This window comes from Hemiscyllium ocellatum, chromosome 22, assembly GCF_020745735.1.
Source record: "Hemiscyllium ocellatum isolate sHemOce1 chromosome 22, sHemOce1.pat.X.cur, whole genome shotgun sequence".
Classification (NCBI taxonomy): domain Eukaryota; kingdom Metazoa; phylum Chordata; class Chondrichthyes; order Orectolobiformes; family Hemiscylliidae; genus Hemiscyllium; species Hemiscyllium ocellatum.
The window spans coordinates 20,508,574-20,534,679 of NC_083422.1; the positions used below are offsets into that span (position 1 = coordinate 20,508,574).

The 26,106-nt window shown below is 39.4% G+C and overlaps 1 protein-coding gene across 1 annotated transcript in view; it reads left to right on the forward strand.

Annotated features, from left to right (window-relative positions):
• Positions 1-26,106, forward strand: part of LOC132826136 (protein CC2D2B-like) — a 247,723-nt gene that overhangs the window by 122,049 nt on the left and 99,568 nt on the right. The window contains exons 18-22 of the mRNA XM_060841783.1: positions 2,651-2,804; positions 13,561-13,678; positions 23,202-23,370; positions 23,928-24,131; positions 25,985-26,077. Of these exons, the coding sequence (XP_060697766.1) occupies positions 2,651-2,804; positions 13,561-13,678; positions 23,202-23,370; positions 23,928-24,131; positions 25,985-26,077 (738 nt within the window). The remainder of the gene's footprint in view (positions 1-2,650; positions 2,805-13,560; positions 13,679-23,201; positions 23,371-23,927; positions 24,132-25,984; positions 26,078-26,106) is intronic.

A 26,106-nucleotide genomic window follows, 5' to 3' on the forward strand; every position in this document is an offset into this window, starting at 1 on the left:
TCATAATGTCATAAGTCTCAATTAGGTTCCCACTCAACCTTTTTTGCTTGAAGGAAAACTACCCAGTCTATGTAATCTTTCATCATACCTGAATTTCTCCAGCCCAAAAACATGCTGGTGAGTCTCCTTTGCACCATCTCCAGTGCAATCGCCTCCTTCCTGTTGTGTGGTGACTAGAGGTACATATAGTATTGCAGCTGTGTCCTAACTAATGTCTATACAGCTCCATTATAATCTCCCCATTCTTGTATTCAATATCAAGTATTCCACATGTCCTGTTTTCTTCAAGGATCTGTGGGCATGCACATTAAGGTCCCTTTGATCCTCTGTTCTTTCTAGGGTCCCACAATTCATTGTATTCTCTTTAACCTTGTTAGTCCTCCCAAGATGTATCACTTCATAGGTTTTCATTTGTCATTGTTCAATCTATCTGACCAGCCCATGCATATTATTCTGTAGTCTAAGGCTTTCCCCCTTACTATTTACCATACTGCCAATTTTTAAAATAATCAATGATTCCAGTGGGCAGGTCTAGACTATTTAATTTGATAGTGGTGGGTCTGATCAGATCCAGGAGCGATGAGCGAATGCTTGATGGAATGGAGCTAGAATTAAAACAATGATGAAAGATAAGATTAAGATCATTCTCTTGTCACTGAGCTGAAGGCAGATCTCAAGGAGTAGAGTTTCAGTGGAATTGCACCATGCCAAAGGATCTCACAGCAGCCAGAAAGTTAGTTCCCTGCAGTATACAAAAAATGATTTTGTTTTTAAATGGAGTCAGTAGCTGAACTATAGCTTCACAGCTTTCAGGAAGATCCTGGCCAATAAATATCCCATATCTCCTGTAATTGTAGCTGGATCACCTATGAGTGACTGAATTGAATCTGTGATCTAAAAGTAGAATTTATTGATCATTTATTATTTGTATTTGTTCATGGGATGTTGATGTTGCTGGCTAGATCAGCTTTTTTTGGTCATTCCTAGTTACCCAAAGAGTAATTAAGAGTCAACCACATTGCTGTTTGTTAGAAAGGAAGTTCTATCCTCCAAACTTCAGGCAGCTGTGTGTAGCCACAAGTCATCAAGCAATAGGTGCCATAATATCTTATTATTACATTAGTATGCACAACCCTTTCATGCTTATTTTCTCAATAAAGTCCTTATACAACCTGCTGCCCTAGTATTCTATGAGAATGTAGTCAATGGCTGAGTTGCATGCTCCTTAATTGCTTCGCAATTCCATTGAGTTGCTCCAACTTATCCTGCTTTTCCCGCATGAAAGCAATGTGCTGGTACCTGATCCAGGTACAGGTGTTTTAAGCACTATGCAAAATACTTAAAGGCATTTGCAAACTGTCTAAATTGTTTTCGACAAAATTTCTCCAAGAATTTGTGGTAGATTTTATGAAGTTCTGCTTCATCACGTAGGCATAACTCTGATTCAGCCAAATGAATTCATCATAACCATCTAATAAAAACTGAAACAAATGTGGACGCTGTGAATCAGAAAGAAAAACAAAAGTTGCTGGAAAAGCTCAGCGGGTCTGAGGAAGGGTCACCAGATTTGAAACGTTAAGTCTGATTTCTCTTCACAGATGCTGCCAGACCTGCTGAGCTTTCCCAGATTTCTGATTTACAGCATTTGCAGTTCTTTCGGTTTTTATTTAGCATTTAACTCACGGCCATATCTCTTCTAGGTATGCCCACCTTGAATAAGTTCTGCACCTCTGTCTGATAGGATTTCCATTTCAGTCTTTTCTCTTGTCCATCAACATTAATTTCACATTCAATCCTAATGTTTGACCAGGTATTTGCTAAAGCTTGTTTCCACAGCCATATTACATTCCTCAGTGATTGCCTCTGGCTCAGACTCACTCCCTTGGATTCCAACCGAAGTTTCATCCTTAGTGCTTTGAATCCACCTAGGATCACAAGTATCTCAGTGATTTCAACGTGTTGTTCTGTGGAAGGTTCACTGGACCCAAAATGTTAACTCTGATTTCTCTCCATAGATGCTGCCAGACCTACTGAGATTTTCCAGCAACTTCTGTTATTGTTTAAAACCATCTTATTACTTTTATGCCAAACGATAGTCTTAATGTCAAGGTTGTTAATTTTGAAACAGCTTCATAATTTTAGGTCATCTGATCCATCAGCTATTGCAGGTATCAGTTTTGTCAACTTCTTCAGTCAGTCAACTTGTATGCCTTCCACATTTCAAAAACCTGAAATACGAGATGAAGCAGATTGGATTTTGTGAGGTTAATATATTAATAATTCTCCTTTGAAAGGTCATCTGGTTTAATTGTTACAATAGAGATGTGCACCTGCCAATTCTGCATTCACATGCTAATTCAAACAAGGGAAATCTGAGGATCCATTTCTACATTTTAAAATTCTAGTGTATCAGTTTTGCAAAATCTATCTGAACATCTGTCGTAAGAACATATATACGATATTTAATGAAAATAAATTATACCTGTCATAGCATTGAAAAGAATCAAAGTCAATTTTTGAGAAGCTAGATCAGTTCTGAAACGATTGTCTGAGCAGCATTGAAGGATTTTAATTTTTTGTGATTAATGGGACCAAAAATGTAGTGTGAAACATTTCTTCATGCTAACAAGTTAACCTCTTATTTTTATAGATTTGTGAATTAGTGAACAAAAATATCAAACTACTGGCAAAGGTGTATATAGCCATTCCTGATGTAACCACAATTACCAATACCGCGGTTTTGGAAGAAGTAGAATTTGGTAGTGATGAGGTAGTAACAACTACTCATGAAGGAGTTGGAAGTAGTAAGTATCTCTTTCATTTCTTTCCTTTAATGTTGTTGTACTTCATCCTAAACTACTACTTGGTGTTTATCTGGATTATGGTTATTTAGCGGTAGATTAAAATCATAATCAAATAAAATGTACTCTTAAAGACTATTGCCTTCAAATCTACCACAAAATCTGCTCTGAAATTCTCCTCCCAGAATACTGATACAGGATCCATTTAAGAATTGCTAGACATCCGGTCCTGTGATCTTGAAGTATTTTTATTTTCACAAACATCATACAAAGTGCTTTGTATGTGGGTAAGAGCTATTAGTTCATGCAGGAGACTTTCATACTGTTTCTTTTCAATAATCAATACAGTTGATAACCAAAGGTGAATACTTACAATCTTACCTTATTTGAGAAGACACATTTACAGCTGTAAGATTGGAATTTGTTTCCAAAGGTAAAATAGTGGGATAGCAGATTTGATCTCAGCGTGAGACTTTGGAACACAGTACTTTACTTATGTCTGTATCCTCTAGCCACAAGTCACAAGCACACAAAATGATACACATCAGTCACAGCATAACAGCCAGTTGCCAAAAGCAGCTGATTACTAATTAGTGCTGACGGCTTCCTCCAAACTTTTCTGCTCTTTCAACCTCTGCAATTATGATAAAAGGGCATATCACTCAGGAGTAATCATCAACATCCCACTTGTTACTATATCATTCTGGGAAGGAATGACATAGGCTTTCATGTGAAGATGGTCTGATAGAGGTAAGCACAGTGCATGGTGCAGCTTCTTGCCGCAAACTGTACACTTTGGCAAGCATCCTTTCATCTTTGAGGGATTCAAGTTGCCATAATGTTTCCAGACCGTGGGGCTGCTTTTTCATTAGAGAGATATGACTGGTAGTGATCTAACCTGAGGGCCATCACACCTTAGGCAAGGTGAGAGGTTGAAAAGGAGAGTCCTTCATGATAACCTCAGGCATTGTGAGGATTGAACCCATACTGTTGATATCACACTGCTTTGCAAGCCAACTGAATGAGATAAGCACTAGATGTGATACAAATGGCACAAGTTGGCAAAATTAATTAGATATGGTGGAAAAGATTCAGGAAGCCCCAAGCTGAAGAGAAATATTAGCTCCCTCCAGATTTATTGAGTGCAAGAATCTAATCATCTGGGACCCAGATTATAAAGATTAACAGTTCCAAAGCATGACAAATTTTTTGGAGTAGTTGAGTTGAAGGTTTTATAGATAGCAGCAAGTGTGGAAATTTCTCTAAACCATCGCCTACGAATATAGGGACAGGGGAGCTCAAGGGGATTTTGCCTACGCTAAATTCAGGTTAATACAGGGAGAGTTTAATATTTCATAGAACTGTTAATCTGAATCCAAGCCAGTGAGTGAGATACAAAATTAAGTCTTCTTTCTTTGTGGATAGAATTTATTAACTATTTGTCTTAAAAAAAATCAACCTGTTCAGACACATTGTAACACACCCCTGGGTTAGCTGGGACTTGAACCCAGGCTTTCTACCCAAAGGTAGGTGCACTACCACTGTGGCACAACAGCCATAATAACACTATTCAACCTTAAATATTTTATTATCAACCTGTTTGATTAGAACAGATAAGGGTGGAACCCAGGTCTCCATTACAACAGGCCCATATATACAGACACTTAACCTGCACCATGAGAACCTAAGAGTTAAGGCATGGTTGAACCCATGCCTTCTGGCTCAGAGTTAGGGACATACCACTGTGCCACAAGAACTCTTAAGTTCTCAGTTAAAGCTTCATCAACATCCATTGTCTCAAAGAGAATGGTTATCCACATAATAATCTATGGACAAGCGGTTCTCAAATTCCCATCTCTTTAGTAATTCAGGTAAGCATGATCTAAAGCTTATATTATTCTATTGCATCTATAGCTTCTACTTGTTACAATGTTTCAGGAGGTAAGGTACTTTTAACCACCCTTTATATTTTCTTGCATTCCCAAACCAACAAAACACAGTTATTTTTTCCAACTAAGAATCTATTTTAGGAAAAAAATGAAGTCTACATATCCTGGAGATCAAAGTCAAGAGTGTGGTGCTGGAAAAGCATGGCAGGTCAGGCAGCATCCGAGGAGCAGGTGAATCGATGTTTTGGGCATAAGCCCTTCATCAGGAATGAGTCTCATTCCTGATGAAGGACTTATGCCCAAAACATTGATTCACCTGCTCCTCAGATGCTGCCTGACCTGCCATGCTTTTCCAGCACCACACTCTCAACCAACATCTATTATACTCAAATAGCAATCTAGAAGATTGGCATGTGAAGCACTTTACAAAAAGATTAGCTTCATACCTCTGTGCCACTCAAGGTTGGAAACTTGCATGTGCATTTTTAAAATGTAATCTAATTAATGTTTTATTTGCTCCCAAGGCTTCCTCAACACTAGCATGTTTCATCATAGTTTTCAGCTTCAATATGGTCTTACCAAATGCAACACCTCACATTTATATAAATGAAACTGCATCTGCTATTTGTTGGCCCTTTGGTCTATCTGACCAAGGACTTAACTAGTTAGCTTCTTCCCTTGATAATATCATCTTTCTATAAAGATCTGCCTTAATTTATCAGAATGTGATTTTACATTTTTGAAGTATGATGATCGATCTCAAGTCACACCTGAGTTGTGCTGTGCAATATCTACTTCTATCTAATTAATGAGCCTGAGGTCTGACTTCAAATCTTGAATTTCCTTGTTATTGTATCATATTATCCAAATTCTATAGTATAGCCCCACAGGCAATAATTAATGACTTCCGGTTTCTGTTTGTGATACCAGTAAAACATCACTTAGGCTGCTTTAAACTGAATGCAACCTACTTTCACTAAGACAGACCTACCTGAGAAATGCCATATGCCTTTGCTGCATTGTTCAACCCGAAAAACACTAGTTTATTTTCCATAACTTCCTGAATATATCATCTGTTTCAGTAGGTGGTTCCAAAAATACAATCCTTTGAAACTTTTCACCCTGAGAAAACATAGCTTTTGTATTGATTGACTTACATTCCCAGGAATATGTTGCTAAAATACCTAAGAAGATCAGTTTCCTTGAAGTAGAGCTAATATCTTGATTTTTCTTAAAACTCCTGTGCCACAAGGCTGGCTGTAATCTGTTTGGTATACAGTGTATACATCAAATTCTTTCCAGTTGTCCAATTTGTTGTTTGGAATCCTTTTTATACTATTTGTTTGCTGTCACTAAAACTTGTCAATTCTAAGGGCTACTATTTGTCATTGTATTCCCAACCTATTCAGTAATCCTTGTTCTTCTTAAACTGTGACATGTACTTAACCTTCTATCATGTTCTACTACAACAATGTCTCCCCCTCCTACAATCAGTACTCCTTTTAGAAGATTGTGATCTAATCCTAGGATTATGCTCACTTTCAGGTCCATTTGTAGGACTTCTGCTGTGTTTTCTGACTTTTCACATCTCTACCATTCTTTTGGCAATCCATGGATCTAATCTTCCATCCCTTATCCATATTTCTGACCTCCCTATATTTCTCATTCTCTTGTACTTCTGACATAAATATTAATTTGGTGTCAACTTTTAGTTGTTGTCTATATTCAAACAGCCCTTGATCTACCATAATTTGTTCTTCAAAACTATCCAACGTATGTGTATTTGAATAGATGGTGCCTCCTCATTTCCTATGGTTTGTTCAGTCTCTAAATATGTAACCAGTGCCAATTAACCTTGTGAATGCACTCTATTAGCCATTCTGTAAATGACTATTTTTGAATCATTCTCTCTAACTTTTCACAAATGTTTCCACATTTATCTTCTGTAACATATCATATCTCCTAGATTTAAATTTATTTCTCATATCCTTATATGCCAAACTTTATCCAATGCTTTAGTCTTAAAAGCTGCCTTCTTTTCTGCTTGCACAAAGTTCAGTCAGTGGAGCTGACTGTCATGCCTTCACAAACAATGATTTCTTCACAGGGACTGCACATGTCAGTGGATGTTAAGTTACAACTTGGTGGTTAGCCAGGATCTGTCCAGACCAGTTTACTTGTCACAGGCATAATTGTGCATGCCAGTATTAATAGGAGTTACCAAGCCACAGTTCTTATGGCAATTATGTTCTGGGTTCACACTGCAGACACTCTCCATTGTGATATATGGTATTACCATTGTAATAAAATTTGGAATAAAATTTGAACAGATCAATCGATTCAAAACTAAGCATACATGGGGCATTGTGGGCCATCAGCAGAATTGTATTCAACTATAATCTGTAATCTCATGGCCTAAGCATATCGTCTCACTTTGCCATTACCATTATGCAGGATGATCAATCTTGGATTATTGAAGAGCGCAGGAAGGCATGAAAGGTACAGCACTAAAAATTCCTTAAAATGAGGCATCAAGCTGGTGAATTCAGACTAATTGCATGCCAAACAACAGAAGCAGTATGCAATAAATGTATTTCCACTAACAACACATCAGATCGAGGCTCTGCAGTCTTGCTACATTAAGCTGTGAAAGGGTGTGGACAATTAGACAAATAACAGGAGGGTCTCTGCAAGTAGATTAGATTAGATTACTTACAGTGTGGAAACAGGCCCTTTGGCCCAACAAGTCCACACCGACCCGCCGAAGCGCAACCCACCCATACCCCTACATTTACCCCTTACCTAACACTACGGGCAATTTAGCATGGCCAATTCACCTGACCCGCACATCTTTGGACTGTGGGAGGAAACTGGAGCACCTGGAGGAAACCCACGCAGACACAGGGAGAACGTGCAAACTCCACACAGTCAGTCGCCTGAGTCAGGAATTGAACCTGGGTCTCAGGCGCTGTGAGGCAGCAGTGCTAACCGCTGTGCCACCGTGCCGCCCATAATAATGTAGAGATAAGGAACACCAAGGGACATAAAACAATGTTAGGAGTTGTTTAGAGGCTCCCATTAAAGTATTTCTGTCTTTAATGATGAGAGAACCCATGATTACCTCCCTGATGACAGGGTTAAGGATGTTTCAGAGAGGCTGCTAGACATTCTATAGGGGAAGAGTGAACAGCATTAAGTCATGGTACATATCAGTACCAGCAACATAGGTAAGATTAAGTCCTACAAGATGAGTATAGGGAATTAGGATTAAGCTTAAAATTAGCACCACAAAGGTAGTTGTATGAGGATTAATATCAGTGCGGTGTGCTAGCTAACATAGAAATAACAGGCTATATCAGATGAATAAGTGGCTGAAGAAATGGTGTAATGAGAGTAATTCATATTCATAGATAAATTGGGACAAGTACAAACAGGACAGGTAGCATCTGGGCAGGATCGGGATGAATATTCTTAGGGAGGTGTTTGCTGGTACTATCCAGAACATCAGGGAGGTAGGAGTCTGAGCAGGGAGACGGAGAAAGGGAAACAAGGATAGAAATACAAACATATAGATGGTAGAAAAACCAAGGGTGGAAAACAAATGAGGCCATAGGACAAAATAGAGTTAAGATCACTAACAAGGTTAATAAGGCAATTTTATCTTAATTCATAGAGCAGCTTCAATAAAGTAGACTGTTTAACAGTGCTTAGATATGTATGGTTATGATATATTTGCTATTACAAAGATTTGGCTGGAGGGTAACCAAGGGCAGGAACTGAATATCCAGGGTATTCATTATTGCCAATTATTCCACCTCCGTGGTAGTATTCCTAGTAAAGGAGGAAATCAATGCGCTAATGAGAAAGGATATTGGCTCAGAAAATAATAATGTAGAGATAAGGAACACCAAGGGACATAAAACAATGATAGGAATTGTTTGGAGGCTCCCAGATGGTTGCAGAAATACAGGGCAGGCATTTAATAGGAGATTACAGTCATAGAATCCCTAGAGTGTAGAAGGAGGCCATTCACCCCATCTAGACTGCATCTGAACAGCAGCCCAATCACACCCACCCCTACACACCCATAACTCCATATATGGTTTTTACCATGACTAACCTACCTAACTTGCATATCCCTGGACACTGTGGAACAATTTCTAGCATGACTACACCACTTAACCTTTTTATACTGTGGGGGGGAAGTCCATGCAGACACAGGGAGAATGCACAAACTTCACTCAGATAGTCACCCCAGGCTGGAATGAAGCCCAGGCCCCTGATGCTGCAAGGCAGCAATGCTAGCCACTGTGCGACCATTCTGCCCTATTAGAGATGCATGTAATAAAGGTACAATTGTGTTTATGGCTGACAACAATCTATGTATACATTAGATGAAATAAAATAGCTGTAATATTATGGGGCAGGGTTTCCAAAAGTGTATTTGTGATTTATTTTTTAAATAGCAATATGTTGATGAACCAATTAGAGAGTGGAGATTCAATATTGCATCCAATTTGCGAGTGCTGCTTTGAATCTCTAAGGATGAGATTCTTCGGTGATGTCCATACTGACCTTTTTGTGTAAGGCAGCCATCCTGCCAACTCTTCTTTATGTTTCAGAAACTTGAACTGTATGTAGACACCACCTTAAGACCCTTGAAAAGTATCATCCATGTTGTTTAAGATGGATTCTCCATTAACCTTGGAGGGTATGCATACTAATATCAGCAACTTTGAAGCAGCTAATACAACCAGCATTGAGGCTATGATCATCAGAAACTATCTCCATTCGGCTGGCCATGTGCTTAGAGTGCCTGAGTTCCAACTACCAAAGCAAATCCTTTTCATCCAGCTCAAGGAAGGCACTTAAATGAGAGGAGGACAAAGGAAGTATTTCAAAGATTTTCTGAAGCTTTCCCTCAAGAAATGCAAAATAAATGTCAGTGCATGGGAAACCCTCATTCAGAAGACTTGGAGAAACTCCCGCATGAAGGGACACAATACTTTGAGAACGCTCATTGCAAGAGGAAGTTCAGAACAGGAACTAGAGAAAGAAATTTCAATGATCTTGAGACTAGAAACACCTACCAAATGTGATGTCAGCAATACAGCTCTAGGAACAGGCTCAACAGCCACAAAAAGACACAGAACCAATGACCAGTAATACAGAATTTCCAAATCAGGCAATCATACTTATTAACAAATGCTTGCTGACGACGGTGGCATTGAGAAAATATGTTGTGAGGGTTCCATTAGTGAAGAATTACCACAAAATAGTAGAATTATTCATTAAGTTGGGGAGTGAACAAGTTGAATATGAAACTAGAATCTGAATCTAAATAAATGGACCTACAAGAGAATGAAGTACGGTTGACAATTCTAGTTTGGGAAATCTTAATAAACGAGTTGGCAGTACATAAGCAATGGTTAACATTTAAGGAATGAATATGATCTACAATAATCATTTATTTCTAACTGGCACAAAATAAACAGGAAAGGTGGCTCAACCATGGGTCACAAAAGGAATTAAGGATAATATTAGAACTAAAGAGGAGACATTTCAAATTACAAGAAAAAAATTAGCAAGCTTGAGTGCTCAGAACAGGTTAGAATTCAGCAAGAGAAAACAAAAAATATTGGTCAAAAGGAGAGAAAAAAACACAGTATGAGAGTAGATTTGCAGGGAACATAAAAACTAACTGTATAAATATGTGAAGAGAAAAAGACTTGGGAAGACAACAAAGGTCATGTACAATTCAAAATTTATAATGGGAAATAAAGAAAAGACAGAAGATTTGAGCACATATCTTTGTTCTGTCTTTACAAAGTGAACGCAAATAATTTCCCAGAAATGTTAAGAAACCAGAGGTCTAGCAAAAGGGAAAAACTTAAGACAGGAGAAAGTGAGGACTGAAGATGCTGGAGATCAGAGTCAAGAGTGTGATGCTGATGAAGGGCTTAGGCCCAAAATGTTCATTCTCCTGCTCTTAAATGCTGCCTGACCTACTGTGCTTTTCCAGCTCCACATACTCAACTCAGAAATTTAAGACAGTCAGTATTAGTTAAAAAACCAGTGCTATTCAAAATGAATGAATTTACATGTTGACAGGGCGGCACAGTGGATCAGTGGTTAGCGCTGCTGCCTCACAGTGCAGTCCAAAGATGTTCAGGTTAGGTGAGTTGGCCATGCTAAATTGCCTGTAGTGTTCAGGGATGTGTAAATTATGTGCATTAGTCATGGGAAAAATGTAGAGTAATACAGTAGGAGAATGGGTCTGGGTGGGATACTCTTAAAAGGATTGGTGTGGACTTGTTGGGTCAGGTAACCTGTTTCTGTTTCCCAGTACCTGATAACCCACATCCCAGAGTATTACTAAAAGAAGCAACCCCAGAAATATTGGACGCATGTGGTCATCTTCTAAATTTCTGTAGTTTCTGGAGCAGTTCCTACAAATTAGAGGGTGGCAATGAAAATCATCTATTTAAAAAAGTATAGAAGAAAGATATCCAGAATTATGGATCAGGTAGCCGAATAGCAGTAGTGAGAAAAATACTTGAGTCAATTACAAAACACATGGTAACAGTACATTTGGAAAACATTAATGTAATTGGATAAAGTCAGCTAGGGTGTATGAAGGAGAAATCATACTTAATTAATCTTCTGCAGTTTTTTGTGGATAAAACTAGGAAAGTAGATCAGGAAAAACTAGTAGATGTTGTGTTTTTAAATTTCAAAAATGCTTTTAATAAGGTCTGACATAAAGGCTATTTGGAAAAATTAAAGTACATGGGATTAGGGGTAACATACTACCATGGATTAAGAATAGGTTGACAGAGAATTTAGTTGACGGAAACAGAGAACGACAATAAATGCTTTTATTTCAAGTGGCACATAGTGACTAATGTTGTACCACGGGGATTAGTGCTTAGGAACCAACTATTCACCATAAGTATGAATGATTTGTATGAGGAAACCAAATGCAATATTTTCAAGTTTGCTGACAACACAAAACTAGGTGTGATTGTAAGTTGTGAGATAAATGCAAGGAGGCTCAGGGCAATTTGGCCAAGTTGAATGAGTAGGCAAACACATGGAAAGTGTAGTGTAATGTGATGTTTTTTTTAGTGCGACAAACAGAAAGGCAGAGTTTTATGTAAATGGTGCTATACTGGGAAATATGGATGGCAGTCATAGAGTTATAGAGATGTACAGCATAGAAATAGACCCTTCAGTCCAACTCGTTCATGCCAACCAGATATCCCAACCCAATCTAGTCCCACCTGCCAGCAACCGGCCCATATTCCTCCAAACCCTTCCTATTCATATACACATCCAAGGAGTGAATAACGATTTTGGTAGGAGGGTGAACAATTATTAATGGGGACTGTTAGTGGTTAGCAACGTATTGTGTAATAGCAGACTGTGCGATGAAGAGTGAGGACTGGGTTAAAGACATGGCAGAGCTCAAGCCCTGAAGTTGTTGAACTCGTTATTGAGTCCAAAAGGGTGCAGGGTCCCCAAGCAAAAAAAACAAGGTGCTGTTCTTCCAGCTTGTGCTGGATTAGAGAATCAGCCATGTTCTTGCTGATAGTGGAGCAGGTTCAAAGAGCTGAATGGTCCTCTCCTGCTCCTGATTTCTATATTTCTATAACCTAGAACATCAGTGCAAAAGTCAAGGCTAATGCTGTCTAGTGGCATATGCTGATCAATAGCTTGGTCCTTAATACTCAGTTGGGGTTTTGTCAGGGTTATTGAGTTCCTGTCCTAATCACAACCTTGGTCTAAACATGGGCAAAAGAGCCTGAATTCGAGAGGTAAGGTGACAGTGGCAACATTTGTTTGAGTGTAGCATCAAAGTGCCCAAGCAAAAGTCAGGGAATACTCTCCACTGGCCAGAGTCATACCTTACACAAAGGAAGATATGATTGTTGGAAGTGAATTGTCTCAGTGTCAGTATATTGATATAGGAGTTCCTCAGGTTAGGGTAGTGTCTGAGGCCCAATTATCGTCAGCTGATTCATGACTCCCTTCCAAAGTGGGAATCTTCACAGTTGTTTGTATAGTATTTCGCATGTTCACAACTCCTCAAATATTAAAACAGTCTGTTTCCATGTTCAGCATGTGGTAGCAGCTGTGTCATTTACTAATAGCAAATTTAGATTAGATTAGATTACTTACATTGTGGAAACAGGCCCTTCGGCCCAACAAGTCCACTCTGACCCGCTGAAGTGCAACCCACCCAGGCCCATTCCCCTACATTTACCCCTTCACCTAACAATGGGGAAAATGTGCAAACTCCACACAGTCAGTCACCTGAGGCAGGAATTGAACCTGGGTCTTTGGTGCTATGAGGCAGCAGTGCTAACCACTGTGCCACTGTGCCAAATTACTGAGGTACCTTTAATAGCACCTTTTGAACACAAAGGTTTTAGTATTTAGAAGGACAAGGGCAACAGATGCATGGGACCACCACCACCTGTAAATTCCCTCCAAACCACATGACATGCTAATTTGGAATTCCCATTCCTTCACTGTCATTCGTTCATAGTCCTGGAATTTTCTTCCAACTGCATTGTTGATACATTGACAACATTTCAACTGTAATAGTTCAAGAAAGCGGTTTATCTTTCTAAAGGGTAACTAGAGATAAACATTAATGCTGGCTTAGTTAGGGATTTCCACATCTCATAGATACTTAATAAAAAATCACTAACCCTTATGTGGCATGGGTTAGGGCTCTGAATTTTTGTAGGAGCTAGGTTCCCAACCTAATTTGAAAAACCTGCCCTTAAATCTGGTGTCTTATATATCTACACTACACATTTCTAGTACTTGTCTCATAATTCTGTTGTTTCTTTTGTTCACAGATGTACCATTTGTTTTGGATGAATCAAAATCTGAAGAATATTTTTTATTAACTTCCGGAAAGCTACTGTATGCTGTTTCATGGGGAGTGGATGAAGATGGCCTTGCCCTTGCACCACCTGCACCAAAACCAAAAACCTATAAAGAAAGGTAATTTGGACTGCACAGTTTTTGACTGACCAGGACTAACTCAAAAGATATGAAGCATTATGGCCACTACATCAGTAGGTTTGTTCCAGTTCCTGTTCACTGCTTTTGTAAATATCTCCTTGTCTTCAACTGTCCTATTCCAAATGATTTTTAAGCTGCTTCTGACTTATATCCTCTATTTCTTGCTTGTCTTTTGCATTTGCTGACTTGCCCATTTTCCACATGCTTTTGCTGTTTATATGTTAATGTTGCTGACAACTTCTGTAACGTAAAAAATCGTAAGGAAAAAGTGACCGTAGCATTGTTAGATTCAATATAAATATAGAATACTCAATAGGTAGGACAGACCCAGCAGTAGTGGCAGCACAGTGGTATACAGTCGGGAGGCAGTTGCTCTGGGAGTCCTGAACATTGACTCTGAACCCCATGAAGTCTCATGGTTTCAGATTAAACACGGGCAAGGAAATCTCCTGCTGATTATCATGTACCATCCTCCTTTAGCTGATGAATTGGTACTCCTGTATGTTGAACAACACTTAGAGGAAGCTCTGAGGAAGGGAAGAGCATAAAATGTACTCTGGGTGGGGAATTTGCTGTCCACCACCAAAAGAGTCTTGGCAGCACTACTACATATCGAGCTGGTCAGGTCCTAAAGCATACAGCTGCTAGACCAGGCCTGTGGCAGGTGGTGAGGGAACAACATACTTGACCTCATCCTTATCAATCTGCCAGCTGCTGATGCATCTGTCCATAACAGTATCGATAAGAGCGACCACATCACAGAACTTGTGGAGATAAAGGCTCACCTTCACATTGAGAATAAAATCCATTGTGTTGTGTGGCACAATCACTGTGCTAAATGAGACAGACTTCAATCAGATCTAGCAACTCAACACTGGGCATCTTTGAAGTGCTGGTCCAACAATAGCAGCAGAACTGTACTCCATCACAGTCTGTAACTGGCATATTTCCCTCCCCCCCACCCCACACCCCCAACCATTGCCAGCAATGGAGAGTGCAGAAGGGCATGCCAAAAGCAGCACCAGGCATACCTGAAGATGAGGTGTCGACCTGATGAAGCCACCAAACAGAACTACTTGCATGCCAAACAGCATAAGCAGGAAGTGATAGGCAGAGCTATATAATCCCACAACCAACGGATCAGATCTAAGCTCTGCAGTCCTGCCACATCCAACCACGAATGGTGATGGACAATTAAACAACTCACTGGAGGAGGAAGCTCCATAAATATCCCCATCCTCAGTGATGTACCTCAGCACATCAATGCAAAAGGTAAAGCTGAAGCTTTTGCAGGAATCTTCAGCTAGAAGTGCTGAGTGGATAATCCATCTTTGCCTCCTCTAGTGGTTGCCAGCATTACAGATAGCCAATTTGATTCACTCCATGTGATATCAAGAAATGGTTGGAAGCACTGGATATTGCAAAGACTATGGGCCCTGATAACATTCTGGCAATAGTACTGAAGATTTGTGCTCTAGAACTTGCGACTCCTCTAGCCAAGTTGTTCCAATGCTGTTACAATACTGGCATCTACCTGCAATGTGGAATATTGCCCAAGAATGTCCTGTACATAAATAGCAGGATAAATCCAACCCAACCAATTATCGCCCATCAGTCTACTCTTGATCATCAGTAAAGTGATGGAAGGTGTCATCAAAAGCAGAACCTGCTCAGCAATAACTTGCTCAGTGACACCCAGTTTGGGTTCTGCCATGGCCACTCAGCTCCTGACCTCAATACAGCCTTGGTTCAAACATGGGCAAAAGAGCTGAATTCCAGAGATGAGGCGAGAATCACAGCCCTTGACATCCAAGCTGCATTTGACCGAGTGTGGCATCAAGGAGCCCTAGCAAAATTGGAATCAAGGGGCAACTGTCTGGTTCTTAGAGTTATACCTGGGAAGATGGTCATGATTGTTGGAGGGCCAGTCATCTGAGGTCCAGGACATCTCTGCAGGAGTTCCTCAGAGTCACGTCCTTAGCCCAACCGTCTTCAGCTGTTTCTCTACCATAAGGTCAGACATGGGGATGTTTGCTGATCATTGCACAATTGTCAGCACCATTTACAACTCCTCAGATACTGAAGCAGATGATGTTTAAATGCAACAAGATATAATATCCAAGTTCGGGCTGACAAGTGGCAAGTAACATTCAAGCCACACAAATGCCAGGCTATGACCATCATGAATAAGACATAATCTAACCACCACCCCTTGGCATTCAACAGTCTTCCCATCAATGAATCTTCCACTATCAACATCCTAGGGGTTATCATTGATGAGAAACTCAGCTGGACTCACCACATAAACACAGTGGCTACAAGAGCTCATCAGTAGCTAGGAATAAGTAACTCACTTCCTGGCTCCTCAAAGCCTATCCACCATCTACAAGGCACAAGTCAAGAGTGTAATGGAATATTCCCCATGTGCCTGGATAAGTGCACCCTCAACAACAGTCAAGAAGCTTGACACCATTCAGGACAAAGCATCCCCTTGATTGGCCCTGTATCCACAAGCATCCACTCTTTCCATCACTGATGCTCAGTAGCAGCAGCGTGTACTGTCTACAAGATGCACTGCAGAAGTTCACCAAAGATCTGCAGACAGCACTTCCGAACCCATGACCACTTCCACCTAGAAGGAGAAGAGCAGCAGGTATATGGGAACATCACCACCTTTAAGTTCCCCTCCAAATTGCTCCTGATTTGGAAATATATCTCTGTTCTTTCAGTGTGGCTGGGTCAAAATCCTGGAATTCTCTCCCCAATAACATTGTGGTCAACCCACAGTAGGTAGACTACAGCAGTTCAAGAAGGCAGCTCACTACCACCTTCTCGAGGGCAACTGGGGATGGGCAACAAATGCTGGCCAGCCAATGAGGTCCACATCACACAAAATGAATACTTTTTTAAAAAAGTATTAAAAATTCTATAATAGGCATATGATTCAGTTCATAAAAAGGAATGTGGCACAAATTAACTGAACTGAATAGTTTGCTTTTAGGACAATGAGTTTACAGCTGAGTATTTTCAGATATAAAGGATCGAATACAAGTTAATGTATTTTCCATAAGCCAAAAGTAAAATAGCGAAGTATAGAATTTTGTGGAAAAATAGAAAGATTAAAACTAAGTTGGAATTTGAAGGAGAGCATTTAAACCTGATCTATCAATACCGCATTAAATCATAAGTAGTAGAGAAAAGCACAGAATCGTTACAGTGCTGAAAAAGGTCATTTGACACGTCTGCGCCATCTCTGAGCATTTTAACTTTGTGTCAATCTCTTGGCTTTTCCTAATAATTCTGACCAATGTGTCTATTTAAATAATCGATCAATGTCCTCTTGAATATCTCAACTCAATCTGCCTCCAACCTAATTCTAAGCAGAGCATTTCAGAGCCTAACTACTTGCTGTGTGAATTTTATCACTTCACCTTCTTTTCCAAAATGCCCTGTTGTTCTTGATCTATTTACAAATAGGAACAATTTCTCCCTATCCACTCTATCCATACTCCTCGTGATTTTGAAAACTTTTTTTTCAAATCTTATCAGCTGTCTTCTCTCCAAAGAAAAAACACAACTTCTCCAATTTTTCCTTACAAACGAATGTCTCATATCCAGAAGCACTCTCATAAACATCTTTTGCACTTTTTCCAACACATTGGAGTGAGTCAAACTGACCAAAAATTGAGGTTTGTGTTCCTGGAGACCTCAGATCATCGACTCAACACTTCTGGCTAAACATAGTTGCAAATATTTCAACCCTGTCTTTTGGTCTGATGTTCTGGACCTTCCACCCACAAAAAATGAGGTTAGGGGTATTTATTGAGACTGTTCTTTCTGTTAGTAGTGTCATTCACCATAATTTGTGGCTGAATGCAACTGACTGCAGATCTTAGGTCTGATTTGTTGGTTTTGGGTTTGGTTAGTTCTGCTTCTCAAATAGAGCTTCTTATTATTATTTGGATACAAATATCATAAATTCATCAGGTGCACGTGGCATTTTTAGATATGCCTGACATTCCCTCCTGCACCCTTTATTGAAGCAGGACTGATTCAATGGTATAATGGTAATTTGAGTGGGAAATGTCAGGTCAAAAGTTTACGGATTGTAATTGAATATAATTCTGGCACATATCACCCATGTATGCTCAGTTTGATTTGTTGGATCTACCTAAAATCTAAGCTGAAAATGTGTTGCTGGTTAAAGCACAGCAGGTTAGGCAGCATCCAAGGAACAGGAAATTCGACGTTTCGGGCCAGAGCGCTTCATCAGGAAATTGTCCTGAAATACTACCTAAAATCTAATCCCATTTAGCATAATAGATAGTTCTATACAACAAAATGCAAGGTGCCCTGTAGATTTATTTTTGTCTCCAGAAGGCCTGTATAGTGGTCAATTTTACCAATATAGGCCTGGACAGATGAATATGCGACAGATGAGTTGATGATGCCAAGGCCAGGTAAGTGTTTCTTTCTTGTTTATTAACTAGAAACCTGCCGGAGACACAGTCTAGATATTTTGCCCTTTAGAATTAGGCCATGTTGTTCAGCAGTGGTGCTACTGAGCTACACTTGGTGATGAACATTAAAGTCCCCCAACTCAAACAACATTCAGTGGTCTTGCCATCATCAATGCTTCTTCCATCTGGTGTTCAAGATGAAACTTCAGTGATTCACCTGCTAATTGGAAGGGACTTGGTGAAAAAATAGTTGGTAATCAGCAGAGACTTTCCTTATCCGTGTTTGACTCGATGCCATAGAAAGTCATGGACTTTGGAGTTCTAAAAAGAAAATATTAACTAGAATAGTGAAATCAAATGTGATAGGTTGGTTGTCAAGCCCTGGTTAGATACTGGCTCATTTCATGGACTACTTTCTCTGCATCTTGCTGCTGCACATTCTAATGCCTGTGGTAGTGCCGTCAACAATATGGCACTCTGTACCTAAAAGTTACCCATAGGACAGAAACTTCAGGCTAAATGGAGCCAAACCATGCATCATAAGTATTTTAAAATATCTTTTTCAATAATATAATAATTATTCCAGATAACTAACAATTTCTGATTTATTATAGTTATCTTCAGAAGTTAAGGGCTGATTTTCATCTTGAACCAGAAATTCAGCTAATTTCAGACATTATGATTTCCCATCTTGAAATGCAAAGCTCATCCACACTTTCTTCACAGCGGGGTGGTAGGGATTTGCTGGAGTTGTGACTGTTGCCTGCGGAAGCAAAACTGCAACGGGTGTTGAGGTGGCAGTATAAATGGCCCACCTCTGTTTACTGAAACTTCTGCACAGTTCCACTAACTCTCAGCCCTAATCTCCATCCCTCCCTGCCCATTTGCCCAGGATCCATAATTTTCTTAATCCTATTCCTCATTATGTATCCTTACCCACGTACCTACTCACCCAAGAATAGAACTCATGAGCGCCTAAACAACATTGGGAAGTGTTTGAAATGCTTATAAAACTGTCAAAATAAATGAAAAGTAATGTGAATATGGATACTAAACAACAAATCAACTCCCTCCCCAAATTGTTAAATCCAGCCCTAAGTTACTGCTGGTTTTTTCATTATGCCCAAGTTTGTGCCACCTAACGTAGTACTTAATTCCCATTAAGAACTAATATTTTAATTTCTATCACTAGATCAAAGACAGAATCCCCCCATCCCAACCTCCATATGATAACAATAAGCTGTTAGAACTGCTTATTAGAATCCTACAATATTAAGCCTTAGGCTTGTGTCAACAAACCTCCATTAAAATTGAAGCTATTAATACTTTTCAACTGCAAGATGGCTTTTTATTGTACAAACTTAAAGGCCACATAGTTTCAAAGACCTTATCCATTTTTTACGTACTTTTATTTTGATTCTTAGTAATCTTCAAGTGGTATCTAACCTCTTTTAAACAGGTACCTGACCTCTGAAAGAACTCTAAGAAATTTAGATCTTTCTCTTCAATATCTAAAGCCTACACATAATGTTTTAGAAACCTGGTCATAAAAATTGCTTCTGTTTGAAGGCAGCTTCACTTTAAACTGTGCCATGGCCTCTGAAAACTGTATGAAATACCACCTGCCTCATTTCCAAACCAGGTCTGTTGACAAAACTAGTGGATGCTGAATCAGAGACAGAACTTCAGGACTTCAGGCTCTTGCTGTATTTTGGTTAAGGCATGGAACTTATCTAATTCAATGAAAATTAAGGCCTTAGACTCCAAGTCTCATAGATAGGCAGTAGAAATGTTACGTATTATAAATAATTTAAGTTGTCAATTTGATTTCAAGTAGAATTGACCTCAGGCCCAGAGGATAATGAATTAACATTGAATAGGAGACAAGACCCATGTGATTCTGATGAATATGGCCTTTGGAAGGGAAGAGTTCATTGCAAACCATTGTAGTATCAGGTTATAGGGTTTCTTAAGATCTCATTGAATCTCACAGATTCAAGTACATCTGATAGAATCCAAGAGACAGCAAGAATATAAGGGCAGTCAGTCCTATACCTGAAGCAGTGAAAATGTTGACCCTGTAATTCACCATGCAGACCTGCACCATGCAGTTCACACTCAGATTGAAAAGACTGAGTTCATTAGATGTCCAGAAGGTTTGCTTATCTTGGGCTAAAGAGAAAGAATTTCCAGTGTAACCCACACATGTGAAAGTCGGTTCTGGGATTTGAAGTTACTAGGCTTGAAAAGTGAAAAGCAAGTAGGCCAATGGGAATACAGAAGAGCTTTGGACCGTATCCAGGAGAATAAAATGTCGATTTAAAGGACGGTGTAAACAAGAACAACGGCAAGATTTTTTTTTAGTAATTCTAGAATTTGACTGGGCACACCTTTTCAAAGTTTAGAAGATAATTTATCTAAAAATTGCATTTATTCACTAAAATAAAAGAAAGAACTGAAGATCTGAAACCAAAACAGAAATTGCTGGAGAAATTCAACAGAAGCTACCCCTTGGAGTCATAGAGTTCTATACCACAAAAACTGACCCTCCCGTCCAACTTGCCTAAGGTGCCCAAATATCCCAAATTAATCCTATTTAAGACCACAAGACCATAAGACCATAAGACATAGGAGTGGAAGTAAGGCCATTCAGCCCATCGAGTCCACTCCGCCATTCAATCATGGCTGATGGGCATTTCAACTCCACTTACCAGCATTCTCCCCGTAGCCCTCAATTCCTTGAGACAACAAGAATCTATCAATCTTGGCCTTGAAGACATTTAGCGTCCCGGCCTCCACTGCACTCCGTGGCAATGAATTCCACAGGCCCAACACTCTCTGGCTGAAGAAATGTCTCCGCATTTCTGTTCTGAATTGACCCCCTCTAATTCTAAGGCTGTGTCCACGGGTCCTAGTCTCCTCACCTAACGGAAACAATTTCCTAGCGTCCACCCTTTCCAAGCCATGTATTATCTTGTATGTCTCTATTAAGTCTCCCCTTAATCTTCTAAACTCCAATGAATACAATCCCAGGATCCTCAGCCGTTCCTCACATGTTAGACCTGCCATTCAGGGATCATCCGTGTGAATCTCCGCTGGACACGTTCCAGTGCCAGGATGTTCTTCCTGAGGTGTGGGGACCAAAACTGGACACAGTACTCCAAATGGGGCCTAACCAGAGCTTTATAAAGTCTCAGTAGCACATCTCTGCTTTTATATTCCAACCCTCTTGAGATAAGAGAAAACATTGCATTCGCTTTCTTAATCACGGACTCAACCTGCATGTTTACCTTTAGAGAATCCTCGACTATCACTCCCAGATCCCTTTGTACTTTGGCTTTACTAATTTTCTCACCATTTAGAAAGTAGTCTATGCTTTTATTCTTTTTGCCAAAGTGCAAGACCTCACACTTGCTCACATTAAATTCCATCAGCCATTTCCTGGACCACTCTCCCAACCTGTCTAGATCCTTCTGTAGCCTCCCCACTTCCTCAGTACTACCTGCCTGTCCACCTAACTTCGTATCATCGGCAAACTTCGCTAGAATGCCCCCAGTCCCCTCATCCAAATCATTAATATATAATGCGAATAGCTGTGGCCCCAACACTGAACCCTGTGGGACACCGCTCGTCACCGGCTGCCATTCTGAAAAAGAACCTTTTATCCCAACTCTCTGCCTTCTGTTAGACAGCCAATCCTCAATCCATCCCAGCAGCTCACCTCAAACACCATGGGCCCTCACCTTGCTCAGCAGCCTCCCGTGTGGCACCTTATCAAAGGCCGTTTGAAAGTCTAGATAGACCACATCCACTGGGTTTCCCTGGTCTAACCTACTTGTTACCTCTTCAAAAAATTCCAACAGGTTTGTCAGGCATGACCTCCCCTTACTAAATCCATGTTGCCAACGTTTGGTCCATATCTCTCTAAATCCTTCCTATTCATATATCCATCCAGGTGCCTTTTAAATGTTGTAACTGTACCAGCCTCCTCCTCTGGAGCTCATTCCATATACACATCATCCTCTGCATGAAACAATTGCCTCTTAGATCTCTTTTAAATGTATCCCCCTTCACCTTAAACCTTCAGCCTCTAGTTTTGGATTCCCTTACTGTGGGAAAAAGATTTTGGCAAGTCACTCTATCCATACCCATCATTATTTCATAAACCTCTATAAGATCACCCCTTAACTTCCGACACTCCGGGAAAACATCCCCAGGCTATTCAGTCCCTCCCTATAGCTCAAACCCTCAAATTTTGGCAATATCCTTGTAAATTTTTTCTGAACCCTTTTGAGGTTAACAACATCTTTCCTATGGCAGACCAGAATTGAATGCTGTATTCCAGAAGTAACCTAACCAATGTCCTGTACAACCGCAACATGACATCTCAAATCCTACACTCAATGTGCTGACCAATAAAGGCAAGTGTATCTTCATTACTTTGTCTACCAGTGACTCCACATTCAAGAAACTGGGCACCTGTGCCCCAAGGTCTCTTTTTTAAGCAACACTCCCAACCTCAAGAACTTAGCTCTGTTTTATCACCACAGATGCTGTCAGGTCTGCTGAATTTCTCTAGCAATTTCTATTTTTGTTTTGTTTTTATTTACTGTTGGTTACAGTTTGTTACCACAGAAGTCTTGAAATCTTGTGTGATCCTCAATCTTGTGATCATTTGATCATGTGTTCCATTCACTAGAAACATAAATGTCTTGTTATCAGTCCCTACTCAGATGGTGACAATAGATAAGGCTCTACAATTCTATATAATGTGATCCTGTCATTTACAATCATCTGTCAGTTCACAACTGGATCTATTGTAAGTAGGCTTCGGATTGTTTTTAGATTCTTCTACCACACTTGTCTTACATTACACAGGAACTATGTCAGTAAGCATCGTCATTTCAGTTGAAAGTTCTTCATGCTAATTTCACTCCATCAGTTTACAGAAGAAACTTACACTAGCTGTAAAAAGAACTGACTCTGTCAGAAGCATAAAGCAAACCATGCAAACTAATGTATCAAAATGGTTTTCTATCTTCATTTCTTGTCAGCGTGGATGCTATTGCATCAATTGGGATGTCTTGGCTGAATGATTTGCAGAAACTTGCTGAGTGGGCGAGAAAAGCCAGGGTGGATCCCAATGATCCGCAGAATTCAGATTTAATGCAAATAATTAAGGTTAGTGAAAAGATTCTATGTACTTGTGTTTAACACAACAGAATGATACTTTTATTTTCAAAAATTGTCCATTGTGTGTTTCTTTTCACATTATGGGCAGCATGATGCCCTAATAGTTAGCATTGCTGCCTCACAGCACTAGGGACCCAAGTTTGATTCCAGCCTTGGGCGACTGTCTGTGTGGAGTTTACACATTCTCCTTGTGTCTGCGTGGTTTTCCTCTGGATGCTCCGGTTTCTTCCCACAATTTAAAGATGTTCAGGTTTGGTGAATTGACATGCTAAGTTGCCATAGTGTTCAGGGATGTTTAGGTTATGTGTATTAATTAGGGATCTGTGTCAGTTACACTTCGGAGGGTCGGTGTGGACTTGTGGGCCGAATGGCCTGTTTCTACACTGTAGGAATTCTAATTCTTAAAGTAAAAAATTGTTGTCAAGTGCCTCGAATAAATGATAATAAATTATATTTACTATTATTCTACAGTTACATTATTTTTTCGATAAAAAATTCAAATTAAGTTCAAGGGTGTAATTTATGCTTTTGTTTTTCGTTAACAGTATGCAACTGAGGAGGGCCAATATGCTCCTGAATACTTTAGATTAGACCAAATACAAGAAGAGTTTAATTTTGTGCCAGATAAAAAACTGGAGCTCTCTAAACGTTTTCGATTACTGATGCTTAGAAATTCTGGAGTTCCTGAATATTGTTGCTTTAAGCAAGTGCCGCCATATGACAGAGAGATATCTGACAATATTTTCCAGGTATAGATTCTCAAAAAAGTAGCTGATAGAAAAATAAAGTTGGGATATCACTGTGATGCTCATTTTGAGGGTGAAATATGGGGAGATATTAAATAAAGAAATTGTGTTTATTTTTCAAATCTTGGTGAAAATAAGTATAGAGGAGAACTGGCATTAATTATTAGAGGTAACATGCTTTGAAAGGAGTCAGAGGGAAGATACCAGAGGTTTTGGCCATAATTTTCTGAACACTGATATCTCCATAAAGTGACACAGGATAATAGTAGAAATTGAAGTATGCATTTCCCTGAAAGTGGAAATATAGGTAGATAAAGCTATATAAACTGCATTTTATATTCTATAGGTGGGGTTTATAGTCCACTAAAAAAGGCACAATACAAAAATACAGCACTGTTTATGCCAGTGCTTGAAGTATTAAGTATGTTTAATTCATTCACCAGATGAGGGCATCATTGGCTCGGCCAGCATTTATTACCCATCTTTAATTGTCCAGATGGCAGTTTAAGCATCAACCACATTGCTGTGGGTCTGGAGTCACATGTAGGCCAGACTAGGTAGGGATGGCAGATTTCCTTCCCTAAAAGACGTTAATGAATTAGATGGGTTTTTCCAACAATCAACTCATTGTCATTATTAGACTCTTAATTCCAGATATTTGTTGAATTCAAATTCCACCATTTGTCATGGTGGGTTCCAAACCCACACACCCAGCACATTACCTAGTTCTCTGAATTAACAGTCCGGTGATAATACCACTAGGCATTGCCTCCTCATACTTTTGTAGATATGCACAGCATTGCTTTATTAGAATGATGCAAAGATTGAACAATATTGGTCAAACAGACATGAGAAACTAGGACTATTTCTACTGGAGCAGAAAAGGCCTAGGAAATGTAATGGACTTCTAAAATTATACGGGTTTTAACATTTCCTCTGGATTGGATTCAGTGACAAGTTAAATTTTGCGGAAGTGAAGCTGGGAGAAACTTGCGTGTGGTTCTTTTTCACAGGTAGAAATTGAGGCAGACTATTGAATTTTTTTTTGAAGCAGAGGAAAATGGAGCACCATAAAGTATAAGGATGGTAGTGGGGTATATTTTAAATTCTTTGAACAAAGAACCATAATGAGCACAATCACAAAACTATACAATTTTTGTGATGCAGAAGGTCATTCTGCCTATCAAGCATTTTGATTTGGTGTCAATCTCCTGGTTTATTCCCTATGACTCTGTATGTTGTCTTTATTTAAATAATCATCCATGCCCTCTTGAATGCCTCACATGAAACCACCTCCACCACACATCCAGGCATTACATTCTAACTACATTTCCTTTTGAAAAACAAAAGCTGAATGGTTTTCAATTTTCTTATGAGTGAAATAGTTTCTCCCTATCTTTTTTGTCCACAGTTCTCATGATTCTGAAAACTTCTATCAGAATTCTTTCATCAGATTTCCCCAATTTATCCTCATAAATGATGTTTTTCATCCATGGACTCATTCTTGTAAACCTCTTCTGTACACTACTGCATTCATATCAGTTTTAAAGTGTGGCACACAGGACATAGTGCTCCAGTTGACTTCTAACTAATGTGCTACATAGGTTCAGCATAACTCCCTCCTCTTTCAGGCTATGCTCTACTTATGATGCCTGGAACACTGTATGCTTTATTATCTGCTCTCTCTACTAGTCGTTATGCATATTTACATATCTCTCTGTATTTTTCTGATCAGTTACACAAATTTTACACTAATTTCCCTGCAGAGCAAAGGAAAAAGTTCTTAAATTATTTTTGTTTTGTTACAGTATTTATATTATATTGTGAACAGTGTCATGTTTTTCATAATTTTCCAGGAATTTGAAAGCCAAAGGGATGACGTATTTATAATTATGGGTGAAGATTCACTGACAGAACAGAGAATGATGGCACTTAAGCATCTAGAAAAGGTAGCAAAGTAAACCCCTCAATCATTATA